Source organism: Halichoeres trimaculatus, unplaced genomic scaffold, assembly GCF_033239565.1.
Source record: "Halichoeres trimaculatus isolate MK-OKI-2021-1 unplaced genomic scaffold, fHalTri1.1 fHalTri1_scaffold_18, whole genome shotgun sequence".
Classification (NCBI taxonomy): Eukaryota; Metazoa; Chordata; class Actinopteri; order Labriformes; family Labridae; genus Halichoeres; species Halichoeres trimaculatus.
The window spans coordinates 17,645,352-17,663,646 of record NW_027437196.1 but is presented as its reverse complement, the minus strand read 5'-3'; the positions used below and the strand labels follow the sequence as shown (position 1 = coordinate 17,663,646).

The 18,295-nt window shown below is 40.9% G+C and overlaps 1 protein-coding gene across 1 annotated transcript; it reads left to right on the top strand.

The window, feature by feature from the left end:
- Window positions 1-1,215: 1,215 nt before the first annotated feature.
- Window positions 1,216-18,082, top strand: tnfrsf11a (tumor necrosis factor receptor superfamily, member 11a, NFKB activator). Its single transcript, XM_074693715.1, has 10 exons — window positions 1,216-1,503; window positions 7,197-7,275; window positions 7,641-7,766; window positions 8,723-8,869; window positions 9,037-9,127; window positions 9,480-9,556; window positions 9,777-9,884; window positions 10,113-10,162; window positions 10,337-11,273; window positions 16,584-18,082. Exons 1-10 carry the CDS (start codon window positions 1,429-1,431, stop codon window positions 16,865-16,867), a joined length of 1,974 nt encoding a protein of 657 aa, XP_074549816.1. The 5' UTR covers window positions 1,216-1,428; the 3' UTR covers window positions 16,868-18,082.
- Window positions 18,083-18,295: the final 213 nt, after the last annotated feature.

The following is an 18,295-nucleotide window of genomic DNA, read 5'->3' as shown; positions in this document are numbered from 1 at the left end:
CTGAGACTGTGTTTGAAAAGGTCTGTGGACCTTCTGATAAAATCTAGTCCACATCCAACAAGTCTAGGCACAGTGGTTCTGAATGAGGACCTGGTTTTCTGAACCTTATACTTTACAGTCGAATGAAAGCTGAAGATCAGATGCTAACTTCAGCATTTTAGTCAGCTTGAGGTTTCTGATTGCTAAAAAGGTTCAATCTGGTTCTTAATTGCTACTGTGCAATCTGCAGTGAGGCCTCGCTGCTGAAACAGCTTTTCTCAGCATGTTTTTTACGGGAAAGAGGGGGAGAGTGGAGCCCATTACCTCCACTGGCACAACATAAAACCCTCATTACTCGGCTCCTTTTCCCCTAATCAGCCTCCATATGAGGTCAAAAAATATATATATTCATCTTTCCTAAGACCTCAATTGGAGCCAGTCTCTACAGATTGTTGGTAAGCTATGCAAATTTATTGTTGTGTAAATATTTTGAATATAAGATGAGTGCTGTGTGCTAAAGGAAGTAAACGTTTGTTTTTCTCTCTTCACTTTCATAACTTTTACTCTCTTCTGGGCCTTGAGATTTAGACTTCTCTTACTCCCTTTTTTCACCTTTCTCCCTCTGCTTTCATGCGGAGCCCTCTCCCCCTCTTTTCCTCCATGCAGAGCCCACGCAGGCAATTTAATATTTGCATAACTGTCACCTTGAAGAGAACATGTTCTCCACTCTCCCAGACCTTCCCTCTCATGACCTGCCAAGTTTGGCTTGGTTGACTCTGCCATGCAAATTCATAGAGAAACACACCCAGCTCTCTGCCCTGGGAGAAGAAAACAGCTTTTCTATTTCTCTGGAGACATTTAATATACTATTAAATAAACGATTGATAGAGATGGGGAAATGCTTGTTTTTTTCCAGGACCCGGTAAATATGCCACTCCCTTTCTTTAATGATGAATGGTACATACAGGGAGTGAAATCTTGGAGTGGCCACATGCCTCGCTCCAAATGCAAAGTTTCTTATCTGATTACATTTATTTATTTCAAATGCCACATATACACTCATTCATTCACAGAGAGAGGGAGCAGTGCTGAGAGTCAGGAGTGAAGAGAAGTGGGATGAACTTCCTCACATATGACAACGTGGAGGAGTTCCCTCCCTTCTCCCTCTCTTCTCTCGAATCAGTTTTTACAAGCTGTTGCATGCAGCTTCCTCCACAACGCGTGGGTGAAAGCAGAAGGAAGATGAGGGCAGAGGAGAGGTGGGACCTGCAGCTGCCTCACCGGGAATGAAGGCGCAAGAATGTCCTGTGAGACGGCGCGGAGGACCTGCCACTCTTACGCACGAGAGACGACAGTGATTTAGATTTGGATACCAGCGAAGAGGCATTGTTTTTGTGCTGAGAAGGAACATTTTTTAAACCAGAAGTTTCTCCCAAAAAAGCAGCAGAGATGACACTAACGAGCTCTACACGGTGGATTGTGCGAGGCTGGATGATGTGCGTCCTTGTCAGCTTTTACGCACAGGTAAACACACACGCATACATTTGTAGTTCATTCTTCTGATCCTTCCGTCTGATTCTTCTGAGAAATTGTTTTATTTAGAAGTCGATGCGGTTCGCTGTTCACTTTTTTCTTTGCGCTTTGCTCTAAAGGGGGTGAGAAGATCAACAAGCAAAGATCAACAAGCAAAGTAGAAAGAACCGGGACGGTTTATTTGTTTTTAGTAAATAGATCAGCAATGATGTTGTTTAAAACACGTGAATTCAACAGATGACTTTAGTCTGAGCTGGTCAAAGAGAAAGAAAGGGGAAAAGGAGAGGGGGTTGCATTTTTACGCCTGGACACTGACTGGAAACAGTTGTGTTTGGGCCGAGTCCACTTCCAATGTTCTGACCGCAAACACGCCGCTGGCAACGGGATGCTCGTTTCTCCCCAACCAAGCATTCTCCCCTGGTCCAGAGGGGCCCAGCGCGGGCCAAATGGCTCATCAGGAGCCCCTCCAGCTTCGCCAGAGAAGTGGGGTCTGAAAAATGGTCCAACAGGAATTCAGGAGGGTTACCGCTAAAACTAACGATAGTTTTATTACCCAGAAGTATGTGATTCACTGTAAAGCTTCAGGCGGGTGAACATCCTGCACACAGCAACACATTTTACTGAAAATAAACAGATGATGAGAGGGATATCAGTGTCTTCTTCATCAGAAAATCACTGCCTTTCTAAAACAACACACAGTCTCAGCTGATGGGAAAAAAGTGAATGGCTTTGACATTCTTTTGTCCGTGTTGTTGTTTAGTCCGAGCTGCTAACTCTGACCAGGTGGAGCAGTTTATAAGATGTGGTTGTAGTGGTGGGACTGCTGGGCACCAGTGATCTATCACTGCCTGTTGGCCCTGCCTGTGTTACCGTAAGCCAACACGGTTATGACTGTGACTGGAACAGACTCTCTTTCTACGTTTTCTTTTTTTTCCCTTCTCTGATTTAGCAGAATGTTTTGCAAGAGCTGATCTTAAGGCAGCTCCATGCAGAGATTCAGAGAGTTAAAGGTTCAGAAGTGTTCTTCACGGCTTGTCAAAGTAGTGGTAACAGTGAGTGCACAGAGAAGCAGATACAGATTCCTGCTGGAGGAGTCAGAGGATGGAAGGGGAGATGTATTTTTCATGTATGCTTTAAGGTGACAAGGCAAACCTTTGGCTTTGGTTAGTTCTCACCGTGGTCTTCCATTACTGACTCACAGTATTCCCAAAGAATTCCCCTTCATTTTCTTGGTTTTGAACCGCTTCATGCGATCATTCCAAATTCATTTCCAACTGTCTGTGTCACATTGAGCAATTCACGATTACTTCAAGATGTGGAAGTGTAAAAAGTCAATGAAAAGACAGAGCTTTTGTGGATTCATTCACTTGTCTTTCCAAGTAGTTCATTAACCTCTGATTGGTCAGGAGTACATGCACAGAGAGCTGTGCTTCTCTTACCATAAACCAGCATTAGCCACATATAAAGTTCAACCAACAACCCCTCTGCTGTGCATTTATTTTCCTTATGAGTTTGCAGTAATGTGTTTTTTTAACTGTGCCATCCATCCATCACATCAGTTAGAAGTGTTACGTCTGACTCATTTTGAGCAATAACTGCCCCAGGCCTGCAGATCCAAACTTGATTTCATGCTGCAGACAACAAAGACGCTCAATTGATGGATAAAACATGCAGCTATTGACAACAAAGGAGCTCTGTGTTGAGAAAGGGAAATGATAATAGGATGTTTTTCTTGTCACACAGTCCGGTAAAGCTTTGCTCTCATCATCAATTTTAAAATCAACAAGATCATTGGGTTGTTTGGACTTGTTTGCTGACGTTTGTAAGGATGTGTTTTTAATTTTCATCTCCATTGCTTAAGCTTTTTCATATTTTTTTTTGTGTATTTGGGCTGCTGGCTATTACCGTCAGTGAAAATTTCACAACTACTTATTTGTACGGAATCTCCCTTGCTGGAGCTCTGGAAGTCATCGGTTTATGTGCACAACATACTGTGTTTCTTTTTTTAGATTTTGTAAAGGATTGTATGTTTGTATTCACAAGTCATCTCTGACAGTACTGCATGCAGCACTATTGTTATGTCAAAATGAACCTGCATAGGCACTTTCCTACGCCTAACCCTCCTCTTTGTATGAAAGACATGGCTGCAGGATATTTCTTAACCTTGCTTTTCATTTTCATAGTCAGAAAAAAAATAGATTAGAAGGACTAAATGCATAAGCAAAATGCATACTCATTTAACATGTTGGAATAGGTCAGTGGCTGTAAATAAATATGGATGTGTGCCTTAGTTGCCTTATAAAAAAGTGAAGCCAAAATACTGATTCAGTGCCATGATGTGTAAGTGAAGGAAAAAGTTACAAATGTAAAAAGCAAAATAATTTTGTTTGCTATTTTGTCACTGCACCGCTGTTACAGTGAAGGATACAGAAGGAACCCTCAAAGCTGGCATGCATGATATCACATCTCTTCTTGTTGACATCAGATAACTTATAAAATGAGCTTCTCCAAAGAATGAAAGTGTGTTTTATAATTTTATCTGGATAGCTCATTCTGCAGCCTGCCACAAAGCTGAGCTCTTGAGGTTTGGCTGCACTTTGGAGAAACTGTTGTGCCACCAATGTTTTATTCATTCTACAGAACAGCATATTACTTGAAAACTACTAGACTCCAGTTTTTCAAGAACCTAAAGTACAAACAAGATTTTCTACTCATGAAATATCCTGATTTGTGCAGGTGGCTCTTCAAAGGATTTCTTTTATAGCTTTAAAAGAATTAATCACAGGTGCAAACATTGCACAAAGATTCAATTGTAGTGCATTCCATTTTTATAGCTCCTTATCGTGGATAGCTGAAACCCATGAAAGCCTAAAAGACACACTTTGCTTCACTTGGCCCTGTGCCTCAGGCTGCTGTGGCCGTTATGCAAATGTTCTGGTGCTCTGTCAGCGAATGGAATGCAGAGTGCGTCACGCTGCTGTTTGATAGGATCACACACCTGATGAGGGGTTTTAAAAAGGTAAACAAAGCAGCCAGGGACAGTTAGTGAGAAGGAGAGAAGTTTTTTCACCCTTACATATCAATCCAACAATTTCTGTTTAAGTCTGATTCTCAGACTTGAATCCAGTCAGCAGATAAAGTTAGCTCTGAGGTTAGAGGTCCTGTCCTGTCCGTTATGATAACCTATAATCATATAGGGTGGAACAGCTTTTTTTTCCTCTTACATATATATTTAGCAAGAAAAAAACATAAGCCCCACATAACTGAGACCAAATGTTTAGATGTGGCGGTAACAAAAATACAATTCCCAGCATTCTTTTGGCTTCCTGTGCACTCTGGCCTAGTTGAGTAGATTCAATACCACTAACTTTTAAGAGCTTATGAACCTATCTATCTATCTATCTATCTATCTATCTATCTATCTATCTATCTATCTATCTATCTATCTATCTATCTATCTATCTATCTATCTATCTATCTATCTATCTATCTATCTATCTATCTATCATCTTGGGAACCTTTCCTCCTTCTATCACTTCTCCCCGCTGCAGCACATGGCTCTAATTATTGCTGCGGTCAGAGCATCATTATCCTCTGGTTGGATTGTAAAACAAAGACGGGCTGATGTGTGAGAGGCTTAGTGGAGCTAATGAAACGCCTGGCAGTGCTCACTCTACGCTGTTGTAGCCTGAGGCCTCACAGTCAGACAGACTGACAGAAGGAGAGACACAGAGACTAAACGGAAAACAGTGGAGGTGTGAGAAAGAGAGCAAGATGAACAGGCCCAAAACAACAATGCTCCATTTTGATCCAATTGCTTTCCTAATGGAACTGAAAATATTGACTTTCTTAGATTTTAAATAAGGTATAAGAGTAGTTTCAAGTTGATTTATAGAAAAAGTTTTTGTAAAAATTACAGAAATAAGAAACGTGTTGGGAGAGGAATGTTTGCATACATGAAATCAAACTAACTGCTAGGATTAGCTAGCTAGCTCGTAGCTATGAGAAAAAAAAAGCAAATTGATACTTAAAGCTTCAACACAAAAAAAAATCAATAACAATTCAGTGCATTATGTGTAGTTGAAAATAAAATGACTACAACACATTGCTTTAAAAGATCACTTAAAGTGGATTGAATGAAACCATGATGTGACATATTGTGCTTATACAATGAGCTGGTTTGGGGTTGAGCCGCACTGATGAACCATAGAGAACAAAAAAAAAAAAAAAAACAGCCACCAAGTATAATGACAGACAGTACGTCTTCTAAATGTCAGCCGATGCAGGGAAATGGATTTGTCACATTTTCAGTGTAACTGGACATTACAGTACCTGCAATTCTTCACTTTACAAATTACAGAACGATTCGTCTAGTGTATAATTTCATGGGAACAAGGAGCTTTTAGAAGGGCTGACTAAGAAAACGATGGACGTTTGTCCGAGGTCAGAGTGCAGTCAGACCTATATGTTGTATTTTTCTTTGTTCAGATTTAGACACAGTGGCTTTGGCAGAGTTTCTGTCATAACAGCCAGATTCTCTAATTCAGCAATGTGGCGAGGAGTTCACCAGCCCCTAATTTAGGGTGGCTGCAGGGTGTGTACAGTGTGTGTGTATGCGTGCGTGAGAGAGATAGTTTGACATTTGCTTTACGAAGAACAGAATGCTTTTCAGTGCTCATGCTAAAGCCAACATTAAATAAAGGAGAGTTAATGTAAAATATGAAAGTAACAAACAAGATCACTACAGTAGCTCAGAAAGGACAAACTTAATACAGACCCCTTAACTCCCATGTTTCACAACCACCTACATTCATGTAACCATGTGGTGCACCTTTGTAGACACTTGCATCAGACCTTATTCTATTTTCCATGCTAATGCTAGGCTAAGACGCTAACATGCGCTCACTGCTATCAGGCTTTTAGCGTTGTTGTCTTAGCCCTGTGCTCCCCAGTATGTGTCATTATTGCATTAATAAACTTGTGAGATCTTACCAAAAGCTTTGCATGTAAAATAACAGAGTAGCTTATTTTAAACAGTCTGTCACTGTGTTAGCTAGCAGTAGGCTAGCACACCTCCTTGGCTCAGGCTCTAACTTTGATTTTTAGCCGTGGTGGGAGTGGTTATGATCTGTTTGCCATCTGCAGCTTCATCTCTTACTCACCGCTCCTCTCATGGACAAATGGATCATTTGCTCATGTTGCCAAACAAAGTCAGCAGCCAAAAGTTTTCTCCGTCCAAGCCAACTGGAGTTGATGAGTTTAGTTCCACTTGGTTCACCTTATGTAACTGGGAACTATTAGGGTTTAGTTAGCTGGTTTGGAGGACGGACAGCGCTGTGGTCAGGTGCTTCTGAGCATGTGGAAAGTATTCCTGGGCATGTCTTGGAAATGTTTTATTCCTTGCCTTCCTGTCATTACTCACTGGCTTATCAAAATATCACATGTGGATTAGACAGATGAACTTATGAAAAACTTCCACAAATACCTGAGAAGAAAAAGTATTGATGTGAAATGTCTATGATTCAACAAGTGATACAATCTCTACTTGCCTTGTGGCAGCCTTTCCTTTTTTTTTTTCAAATTTCCTCCAAAAAAAATGAGTTGTGAAGTTTTTTTTGTCATGTCATGTAGAAAATGTCCAGAATGTGAAATAAAACATAATCTATGTCTTGTTGTGTTTTTAGAACACTGACTCCAAATCTGTCCAGTGTGAGGAAACAGAATACCAGAAAGGCTCCAGGTGCTGCAAGAAATGTGGACCAGGTAAAAACCACACACACACATAAGAGATGAAGCCAGCTCATATTTAGTTTTCTCAATGGATAAAGCATCAGATACAAAAAGATTTCCATTCAAAGATCCTTAATGAAAAGAGGAAGGATGTTTAAAAAGGAAGATGTGTTCCAAATATGGCTCAGAAATGCCCACATTATCACAACCGCTCATTTTCACATCGCATTTATAGTCACATTGTCATGTAGTACGCACAACTTAACCAGGGGAAAGGGACTCTACTTGGGTTTGTTTTGTTCTGCTTTTTTTCTTTAATGAAATTTTTAGTGGTGAACTTTATTCTACACAGCTTGATATATTCATCAGTGTTTCTTCCTCTTCTACTCTAAACCCAGGCCTCCGAGTGTTTTCTGACTGCACTGATTCCCAGCAGACAACATGTGTCACATGTAACCATGGTGAATATCAGCCGGGCTTCACTGATAAGATGCTGTGTCTTCCACAAAAGTTCTGTGACCCAGGTTAGTACGCACAGCTTGAACAATGATTTAAAATCCTAAAAAAAAATTCTCAAAAGTTTTTAACTCCTACTTTCTTGCGAAGGAATGTGTGGTAGTATTTGGTGGGTCCCTGGTTTAAAGAGCATTGTGCCCTGACTCTGCCTTCCCTGACCTCTCTGTTACACCTTCCCTCAACTCTGTCCTCTTCCCCCAAGAAAATGGGAAGTAATAGGAAGTGGAGCATTCAGCCTAACCCCATTGAGGTTTGGTTGAACCAAGTTAGGTTAACTTTCATTCCTCAGCCTTCCCCGTCTTTTTACGTACAATGCTCTGCCGACTTTCTTTTTTTCTCTGTCTCTTTTCTGTTCTGTCCAATAAGAATAAAATGCCCATAAAAACTTAGAATTAATCATAAATAAATCTTAAAGTAACTTGAAAAAAATGTCAGGAGGTGGAGGAGGTAAAGCATACAACTTACTTGACCCTATAGGGATGAGCTCAGACCTGAACAGGTTTCTCATCCTTCCTCTGCTCTTTCTCTGTCTTATTAACATCTTCCTTGAGACTAAACTCCCTGTTTTCTCTATGCTTCTCCCTCTTACTAGTAGTAGTATGATAGTGTCAGCACTGTTAATACCTGGAGCCCTGGTCTGTTGTAGGTGAGGTTGTTATAGTGGTTGAGTTCTTGGGACGCTGTCAGTGCAAAGAAAAGTTACCATCCATGGTTTTCCCCATGAATTTATTTTATGCTATTATGCTATTTTTTATGACTAATGGTTTAGCTTTCATGAAGGGTATCAAAAAATCAAGTGCTCTCTGGCATACTCTCTCTAAAGATGCGACAATGAAATTGCAAGTTACAATCAAAACGATGTAATTCAGCAAAAAAGTGACCCCAACATTTCATCCTTTGGCAGTAAAGTTTTGGTTAGTTTAGTGAGTTCAGCACACTGAAATATTGACTTTTTGCACTCCAGGTAAAGGGTTTATGAAGAATCCAGAGAACCATTTGGCAGCAGAGCCGTGCCACTGCCTCCCTGGCCTCCAGTGCTCTCTCATCAACTGTGAGTACTGTGAGAGGATCCCCACCTGCAGCCCTGGATATGGACTCACGGTGGAAATTGGTGAGACACACTAACATGAAACACGTCTCACTGACATAAAATGTGACACTCTGTTTGAAACATGCAATGGGACTTTTTCCTTTGTGGAAATATGAAAATCGATAAACTTCTGTTAAAAAAATGTGTCACTCAGAAACAAAGCTCAGTTTGATTTAATGTGATTCCAGGGTCGACTCATGGGAGGAAGAGCTGTGTTGAGTGTAAAAAAGGCTTTTTCTCTGGTGACAGCAACGAAGAAGAGTGCAAACCATGGACTGAGTGAGTATTAAATCTGTACACACACATATAAGCAGTCAGAGACTTAATGTTTTGAAAGGAAAAAGCTGTGTAGCCACTGTCCCCTGCTTCACCACCATCCAGATGGTATGAGTAATACTCTGAACCACTTCCTCTGGAACTCTGGACCAGACTTTAGTTGAAGCTGAATCTGTGATGACACCAATGACGATGGAGAGAAAGATTCATATCTCTCTCAATGTGCTTTTTTTTTGTTCTCTGTCATTGCAGATCAGAGTGTGGAAGGTGGAAAGTTGGCAGACAGTTTGAGTTAAACTTCCTGATGCGAAAATGCTCCTTCACTGTGTTATTTCATTTGTTTTGTGTCTTTTAGCTGCAAGGCGCAGGGGAGGCGTGAAACCAAGCCAGGCAGTGCTCAAGATGATGCAGTTTGTGGATCACCAATTTCTGGTAAGACAGACACATTGTAAAGCTGATTTGAATCATTTGAAAGACTTGTTCCAAATGATTTACCAGATTTTTTGTTTTTCTTCAAGTTTAAAATGTGAGTAAATGTTGGAAATAGAAGTTTGGTTTGTTAAATCAATAGAAGATACTTGTGTCTTTATTACATTTGTTGGGCACTTATGGGAGCTTTTTAATATTAATGCTCTGAATTTCTCTTGTGCAGTAGCAGCTCCCTCCTGGGTGATAGTGTCTGTGCTGTCAGTCATCACCGTTCTGTGTCTCCTCATCCTGCTCCTCTTCTGCTACAAGGACAAACTCAAGTTGCTCTCTGGTAGGTGATGTTATCTTAAGAGTTGTAATACTTGGAGAATAGAGACATAAATTACACGACAAAAATCATAATCTTAGGCTGTGGTTAGCATTAGCTCCTTTTAAGGGATGAATTTGAAGAGCAATCTGCAGCCTAAAAGAAATTAAATGAAGAACGCAGAGCATCTCGTGGAGTTTGCTTCTAAAGTTTATTTTGTGTTTATTCACAGTGTGTTCCTTCTTTTCCCAGTAAATCTGCGATCCTGTGTCCAGAATCTGAAAAGGACAAGGATACAACAGGTAAACTTTGACCTCAGTTAAAAAACAACAAAACCCTTCAAAAGAACTGTGCAAGTAGAGAATGAATGTGTCCCAGAAAGTGGAGAAGGGTTTCATAAGTGTAGTTTTTCAAAGTGACCCTGAAAAGGAAAACGTTTTCTGATAGCATCTCTTTCTTTCTGCCTTTGATCCTAGGAGACCTTGGCACCTCTCTACCACAGTGGAGTAGGAGGAGGAGGAATAGGAGGTGGCCCTGGGGGCCCAAAGTGTATGCCATGTGAGATGACCAAACTCATCTGCCAGGCGCCCCAAAGCCCTGCTGATGATCCCACGTGCACCTTTCCCGCTGTTGTCCCTGAAGTGAAGGTGTCGCTGCCGCCCACAGAGGAAGAAGTGAGCAAAAGTAAAGCAGTGATGGAGGAGCAGAGTGAAGGATCTGGAGAACCTGAGGAGGTGTCAGAAGATGAGGAGGTTGCGAGTGTGTCCCCTCTCCTGGCAGGCTCCTGTGTGTGTGTTGCTCCTCTGCGGGAGCCACTGGAAGTAGGGGAGAATGAGGACTGTAGCCAGGTGGTGAGTTCAGGGACTCAAGGCTGCTCATGTGGAGTGCAGGATGGAGAAGGAGGGAGAGAGGAGAAAAAACAGAATGTAAGGGCAGAAAAAGGGGATGGGGATCAAGAAAAAATGGTCTCTTTCAAGAGTGAGACAGGTGTTGCCTCTCTTGTCTCCCTTTCCCCTACTCTCCTCCACACCTCTCCTGTCATCCCTCCATCCAGTCCACATCCTGAACTCTGCCTAGCATTGTCTCAAGCTCAGGTGAGACCAGAGTTCAGACCTGACCTGATTGAGGGCTCCCAGATAAAACAGGAGGACTTTTACAGACTGACAAGCACAGATTCAACCTCAACAGGGATCAGTACAAGCTCCATGGTGACCTCGGTTAGCCCTCTGAAGACCTCATCGTCTGTGGGAGATCTCTACCAGGACAAACCAAGTGAGGCCTCGAGTCCAGAGCAAAGCCAAGGGTTTTCCTGGGGGGACAGCAGGGGGAACAAGCTGTCTTCTGTGGAGTCAGGGCTCGACTGTTCCCCTGAGAGTCTGCATAGTCAGCTGTCTGAACCAACTCTTACCTCAGGTGGGTGAAATGTCAAACTCTGCACAACAAGGACTTTGACTTGTTTGTATGGAAGTCCCTCTCTGCCAGCAAATACGAACAAACAAAAAGCAAACCAAAAATTATAAGACATTTTTAAGTGCTAAAATACAGTTTTGACTCTGTAGGTCAACACTACATCACTAATAATTAACTTGCAAACAAATAATTTTGACCAACTTTTATTATTTTAATGTGTCTGTCTAATGTAGAGTTCATCATATAAAGGGCCATTTCCACTAGCACACCTTGGCCCTACTCTGGGCTGTACTCAATTTGCAGGGTGTTTCCACTTGCCTGGTATCTCCTAAAACAAGCCAATTTTAGTACCTACTCCGCTCTGGTTCCAAGCGAGCTGAGTCAATACTGAAAAAGATGACATCACCGACTGCCGGCTACCAATTGGTCAGACAGAAGTTTATTGGCACAATCAGGCCTCTTTTGTATGATTGTGGTGTGGCTCAAAAGTAATTAATTTATATTAATATATATATATATATATATATATATATATATATATATATATATATATATATATATATATATATATATATATATATATATATATAATTATCCCATTTCTTTTGAGCCATGTCACAATCAACATAAAAAGCCCCATTGTGACAATAATCAAAATTTGATGGTAAATCTTGAATAAAAAATTAAAAAGGGCAGCTTAATATTGATTTTTGTTTTTTTGTTTATATAAAAAAACAAAAACCAACATTAAGTTGTGCTTTTTAATTTTTTATTTGACATTTACAGAAAATTCTTTCTTTTAACTGATGTTTCTCAAATCAGAGCCTTGAGTTGTGTCAGTCCACTTGGTGCAGCAGCTCTTCAGGGTGTGAGCACTCACTTTTGACTGCAGGCTAAGGAGCAGATTTAATCCGACTAATGATGAAATGTACCTGAAGATTTCACAATCCTTTTCTCATAATTGAGTGTTATCCTATTTTTGCTCACTTGACTTGATCTACAAATGCCATTTTTTTTACCACCATTTTTGTTTTGAGCCCTTTTTTTCTCAAAGCTAGAAAGTTGCCATTGTTAATGACTTTAGTTTGGTGGCTTGTTTGTGACTTGCCTTTTTTTCTACAAATTCAACAGCTGAACGAACATCATCCAGGACTGGTGATTCCATAGTTTCTGCGCAGGATTGTAACCACTCATCACTGTAGATTAAAACTAATTAGGTACTGGTTGTGTACTTCAAGGATAAAAGCTTATTGCATGTGACCACAGTTACATGTGCCATGTTGATTCTGTGTTTTGTATTTGTATAGGCAGCCGTCACTGTCCTGTCACAGGCTCGTACCCACACAGGGATTGATACACTTCATTTCAGTTTTCTCTTTTTTCCACAGAGTAGGTGGGAATAGCCACCAAGAACAACAGAGTGAATTTTTGTTGGTTAAAATGGAAAGTTTTCACTGTCACATGGTTGAGCTTGTTTTCTTCTTCAGAGACTTTTACACACACACTCACTGCCAAAAAGTAAGAAAAAATCTTTGGGAAACATCTTAAAGAACAGTGTGATCAAGGCCACTGGTAAGCTCAAACTGGGGTGTTATTAGGTGAATATTCAGAACAGGACTTATAACAAAGTATTGGTTTCAAAAGAGAGGAATACCAAGTTTGTGCGATTGCGTCCAAGAAATATGTTTTATTAAAGCCAGTATTGATAGTTGGACCACACATGCAGAGGGAATAAGATATGAGTGTTTGAAAAGCCGGTGAACCACCAGAACCACACTCCTTCACTGTTGTGTTTGTGTGTGTGTCAGTGTGAAGTACGCCATCTACAAAGCTCCTGTTTACCCAGAGTTCCATAGGGTTGCGCAAAGTGACCACTGCTTTAATTGAAGCAAGATGTGTGCTGCTTGAGTAATACTTTTAGCTCTGTGCCCGCCCAACACACACATATTTGACCTTTGAAGACTTTTTTTAACTTTCACTGATGACTGGGTACTTTAATTACATGCTTGGATTTTTACACGATTTCCCATCATGCAGTTAAGACAGGTGATAAAATGGATTCCCACATATGTTGTGCAGAGATCAAACACAGGTCAAGAGGTTTTCTCTGACCACCTTAAGTATTAGGTCTCAGTTCCCACATCGAAGCTATGCTAAAATGGTTTTATCCGTCGACCACTCAGCGTTTTACCGGAACAGTTTGTTCAAGGGCACTTCAACAGTAGTAATGAGCCGTTTATGTCTTGACTACTTGAGGATTTGAACTGGCAGCCATCCAGGTTAAATGAGGAAGGTTTTGTGAAGAACTGTGTACAATTGTGGTTTTCTTTGTGATTGCAGAAAAGTTGGGTTCTACAGGAGTTCATCTTCAGTCCTCAGTTTAAAACTCTGTCAATACACCGTACCGCTTCAATTGTAGGGCATCCAGAAGAATCAGCTTGGTATTAGAAAGGATAAACAACAGAACCCAAGCAGATTCCTCAGAGCTTTGTTTTCAAACTTGCGGTGAAACGACATATTTTCAAGCTAGACCCCTCAGACTGCTATTCCGGGAAAAGACTCTCACATCGGGGAACACAGAGACACACTCTATGTGAGTGTGTGTGTGTGTGTGTGTGTGTGTGTGTGTGTGTGTGTGTGTGTGTGTGTGTGTGTGTGTGTGTGTGTGTGTAGGATTGTTTGACCGTGTTTGCAACTTTATAGGGGCTATGTGTGCTTTTCAGTTTATGTGTGTATGTGTAGGAGTGGAGGCGTCTGGCAGACCTTGTTTGCTTATTGTGATTATGTGTGTGTGTGTGTGTGTGTGTGTGTGTGTGTGTGTGTGTGTGTGTGTGTGTGTGTGTGTGTGTGTGTGTATGTGTGTGTGTGTGTGTGTGTGCAGAATGTGTGAATAGACGAGGCATGAGCTGTGAGTCACAAGAGGGTCGGTCTGCTTGTTCTGTCGGCTGGAAAGTCAGACAGGAGGCTGGATAAAATTAGGAACCGGAGGCTCGATGTGGTGAAAGATGGCTTACAAAATGAAAAACACACACTGTTTATTCCCTAATTCACCTGGTTGGCTGGAATTCATTTGTTAACAACATGCAGACATGAGTTTTACACATGTTGTTGAGGCAGGGATGATGTGGTAGGTTTTCAGATGAAGTCAAGAAAACCATAGAAAGTTCTGGGGAAACAGGAACAGGCCATTTAGTGGTGGAAGTATTACAAAGAGTTAAAACCTATATGCATTGAGCCATCTCTGTAAAATCCCAAACTCTGAGAAAAACAGCTTGTTTTTGGAGGTCCTTACTTTCTCACGCCAAAAACGGCTGCACTCTGAAGCAAATAGGGCAGAGAGGATATGATATGGCGGTCCATGTCGCTGTGGTCATCTTGCATTGTCATTACACCCACCGTCCATTTGTCATCTGAGGTTAGCCAAGACATAGCCTCTTCTTTGCTTACATCATAAATTAAGGAAGCTCTATTGGCCAGTGTGTAGGAAAGAAACTGGCAGCTACTGCCTCACGAAGCCATATATACACGTTTCCCCACACTGCTCAATAAAGTGTCATTTATGCGTGTCATTTTCTATATCAGTTACAGTGGGAAATGCTGAGTCATCTGCATATAACAAAGGACTGTCACTCTGGCCTACTTGTTTTTTTTTTTAAATAAGATACTCCCAATTCCAAAAACTCATCAGATGTTCCAGTTTCGTTTTCTGGTTAAATTTTTCCAGGAAGTGCCAAAAAAAAAAAATCATACATATAGCTATAGGCTCACAGGAGAGACAGCAGAGTTAGCACCCAAGTCATGGTTATAATGAGCTACAACAGTTATTAAAACAGTGTGTTTAAGGTCTTTATTTGCTGAGTGGAATTTTTTTTTTTTTTGGTATCGCTCGCTAAGCCAAAACATGGTTTCAATTTACCAAATAGAATGCCGAAAAGCCCTCAGGTGGGTACAGTCCACAGAAAAACAGATTCTTGTGTTGATTCGAAGCAGACACTGATGGCTACGGAGAGTTCAGTGACTCTTTACACCAGAGGTTGTCGCATTTTGTTGTGCATATGTTGACAGAGCTGTTGATCGTGACATCACATCCTCTCTTATTTCGAAATGTACTTTATTATTAAAACCAAACTTCCCTGGAAAATTAACACTTGAATATAAAGACAGAAACTTTGTTTGAGAATAAGTAATTTGACATGTATTTATGCTGCAGTTTGAACCTTGTCTACCTGTTAGAACGGAGGAGTTGGGGTTTATGACCTTTACATTTATTAGCCAGCAGAGAGAGCTGTACATATTTTGGCTTTACACTCAACGCTTATCATGTCATTTTTGTAGGACGCGTCCCTCTACTGCCACCTGTTGGATTTCAATTTGCATTTTTCCAACACCATAAGATGCTCCTAACTCTTGAGTCAAGGACTAGCAAATGTACAACTTGTAATCAGGGTGAATGGAGCCCTGTGGCGCAAGAATCACAGGCACCATTTCCACCAAGAAGTCTCGGTACAGCATACATTTTGTGGCGTTTCCATTGACTAATCCCTGGACAGGTCCCTAAATTGTGGAGATGAACTGTCTGGCCTTTTGGTATCCTTACCTAGAGGTGCCAGACATACAAATCTGACCCTAGAAGATGGAGCTGCAACACTGCAGTCAGTTCATTGGTCAAAAGACTCGCCACTCACCGTGCAACAGCCACTTGGAAGTCTCAAAGAAGACAAATTGCTGGATGTCTTCCATCGTTGATCTTTGTTTACTGTGTTGCGCTTTTCTTCTTTGTTGGATTTATTAGCAGGGTACACTGTGTCACACTGCCATGGTGTCTCACTATTACGTAACCGACATGGCCATCCGCATCCGGCTTACATGCTACCTACCATGAGGGGGCACAGTTGGCTGTGGAAATTCAAACAAGATCAGGCTCCAACCTGTACCTAAGCGTACTGATCCAAACTGGACTGCTGGGTGGAAATGAGGCTTTAGTTGAACATATAATTGATCCAAGTAAAACATTTGTAGTCGTTAGTGAAGCTTTGTCATTGAGGCAGCAGTCTAGTGGCCCCCAGTCAAGCAGTCACCTTTGCTCACTGTACTGAGTAGGACTTTGCTGATTTATAAAACAACATCAACATAATATAACACTGGTGGAAAACACTGCTTGTGGACAGTAAACTAGCTTATATGCTGCCTTTTCCCTCTGGAAGTGATCTGTTGACAATTGCCATACAATGACTCCCATTTTCATTCTCATACATTTGTGTTTTCCTCTTCTCACACTTTTTTCTTCCTTCTTTCCCAATCTTCAACCCACAGGTCAGGTGTCTGGAAACCACAACACCACCTTCATCTCCAGCGGTCAAGTAATGAATTTCAGTGGGGACGTCATCGTCGTCTACGTTAGCCAAACGTCTCTGGGCAGCGATGGAACAGAGCAAGATGACGCCTTCGGTAGCCCCGTCCAGGAAGAGGCCAACGAGACGGCCCAATTTTTTCAAAGCAGGCCGAGGTCACAGGGGGACTCATTTTCCCATAGGACCTTGCAAGAGGAGACGCTGCCAATCCAGGAAGCGATTGTAGAGCGGCAGCTGGGAAAGTGAAAAGTGAACAAAGGCTGTTTATTTATCAGTGCAGAGACAGTGCAAATATGACCTCCGATCATTCCTGGCACTTCCTCTTTCATAGCTGAGCCTCCAATTAAATGACGACTTCAAACACACAGTTCATGCCTCATAAAAGCTTTCCACACAAGTGTTAATAGATGAAAGCTTCAAACAAATTGGAGACGGTCAGTTAGGTGGCCATAAAGATCATCTTTAGGGATATGAGACTGCCAGTGGATGCCTTAATCTTTCCTCAGGCTACACTAACGTGCCTTTTGTCTTGCTCCAGTAGAAAACTTGAGGTTTTTTAAATGGAATTTCCCTCCATTCCAGACAATAATGGGGAATTTTGTTGGGAATTGGACGTGGAACTAGACTTCAGACTGGAAGAATGTCACGTCTTTTATTGTTGAGTGGATGTTACCGTTGGGCAACAAAAAAGGAGTAACTACAATTTTCATTCCCCATCTATCATCATTAAACAACCCAGGTTAATGCCTGTCGACTGGGAGTCCTGAAGCCAATCTAAATTTGATACTTGGAAGAGTTTGAGAGTTTCCTAACATAACAAAAATATCCACCATGTGGAAATAATTGTGTTGGCTCTCACAAATTTCTGCCTTGAAAGTAAACAATTTTATGTTCGAAAATTCAATCAAATTGAAACAGGGACAACTGGACAGACAGAAATATTGTTTTTTGAGTAAAATAGTCATGAAATCAGTTTTCATTTTTGCTGGTTTGCAGGGTTTAACTATGAAGCTATTTTACCATAAATTGACACATCCAGTTTTGGAACGATACTTTTTATCCTGTATTTAGAGTTTTTTTTTCTCTTATTGCACCTCATGTGCAGTTTGTCTGTAAGAAAAAATGCTATGCATTTGATAAGCTATTTTGGTTTTTGGTTTGTTCTGTCTCATTTTGTTTTATTGTGTAAGCCTTAATGAAGAAGAGTAAAAATGTCAGTCTGTTTATATTAAGTTTTAAATAATTTTACAAAGTCGATTGTTTAAGTTTTATTTCAGAGGATGCATACATGATCATCCTGTGTATAGAAGTTGAAGAAGCTTGATGCTTTTTGAACCATGATTTAGATTCTCTTGTCTTCCTGTCATTATATTTGAGGTGTTAATGTGATGAGTGGCACCATTAGCAGCAGGCAAACACACCTTAAAGAAGTTAAAAAAGACTGTTCAATTACCACCTCACCACATGTTTGCAGCCTTTAAATAATTTTGTACATATCAATCAAAGCTGTTGCAATGAATGACTGAAAGAATATTGTGATTTGAATTAAATATGTTTTGCATCTAACCCTGTCAGCGATGGCTGCTCTCCTGCATTCTGTGGCTTCTCTCTGTCAACTTTCCTATTCTGGGATCGAGAAATTACAGTGAGCGAGGCATTTATCTCCTCAAGATG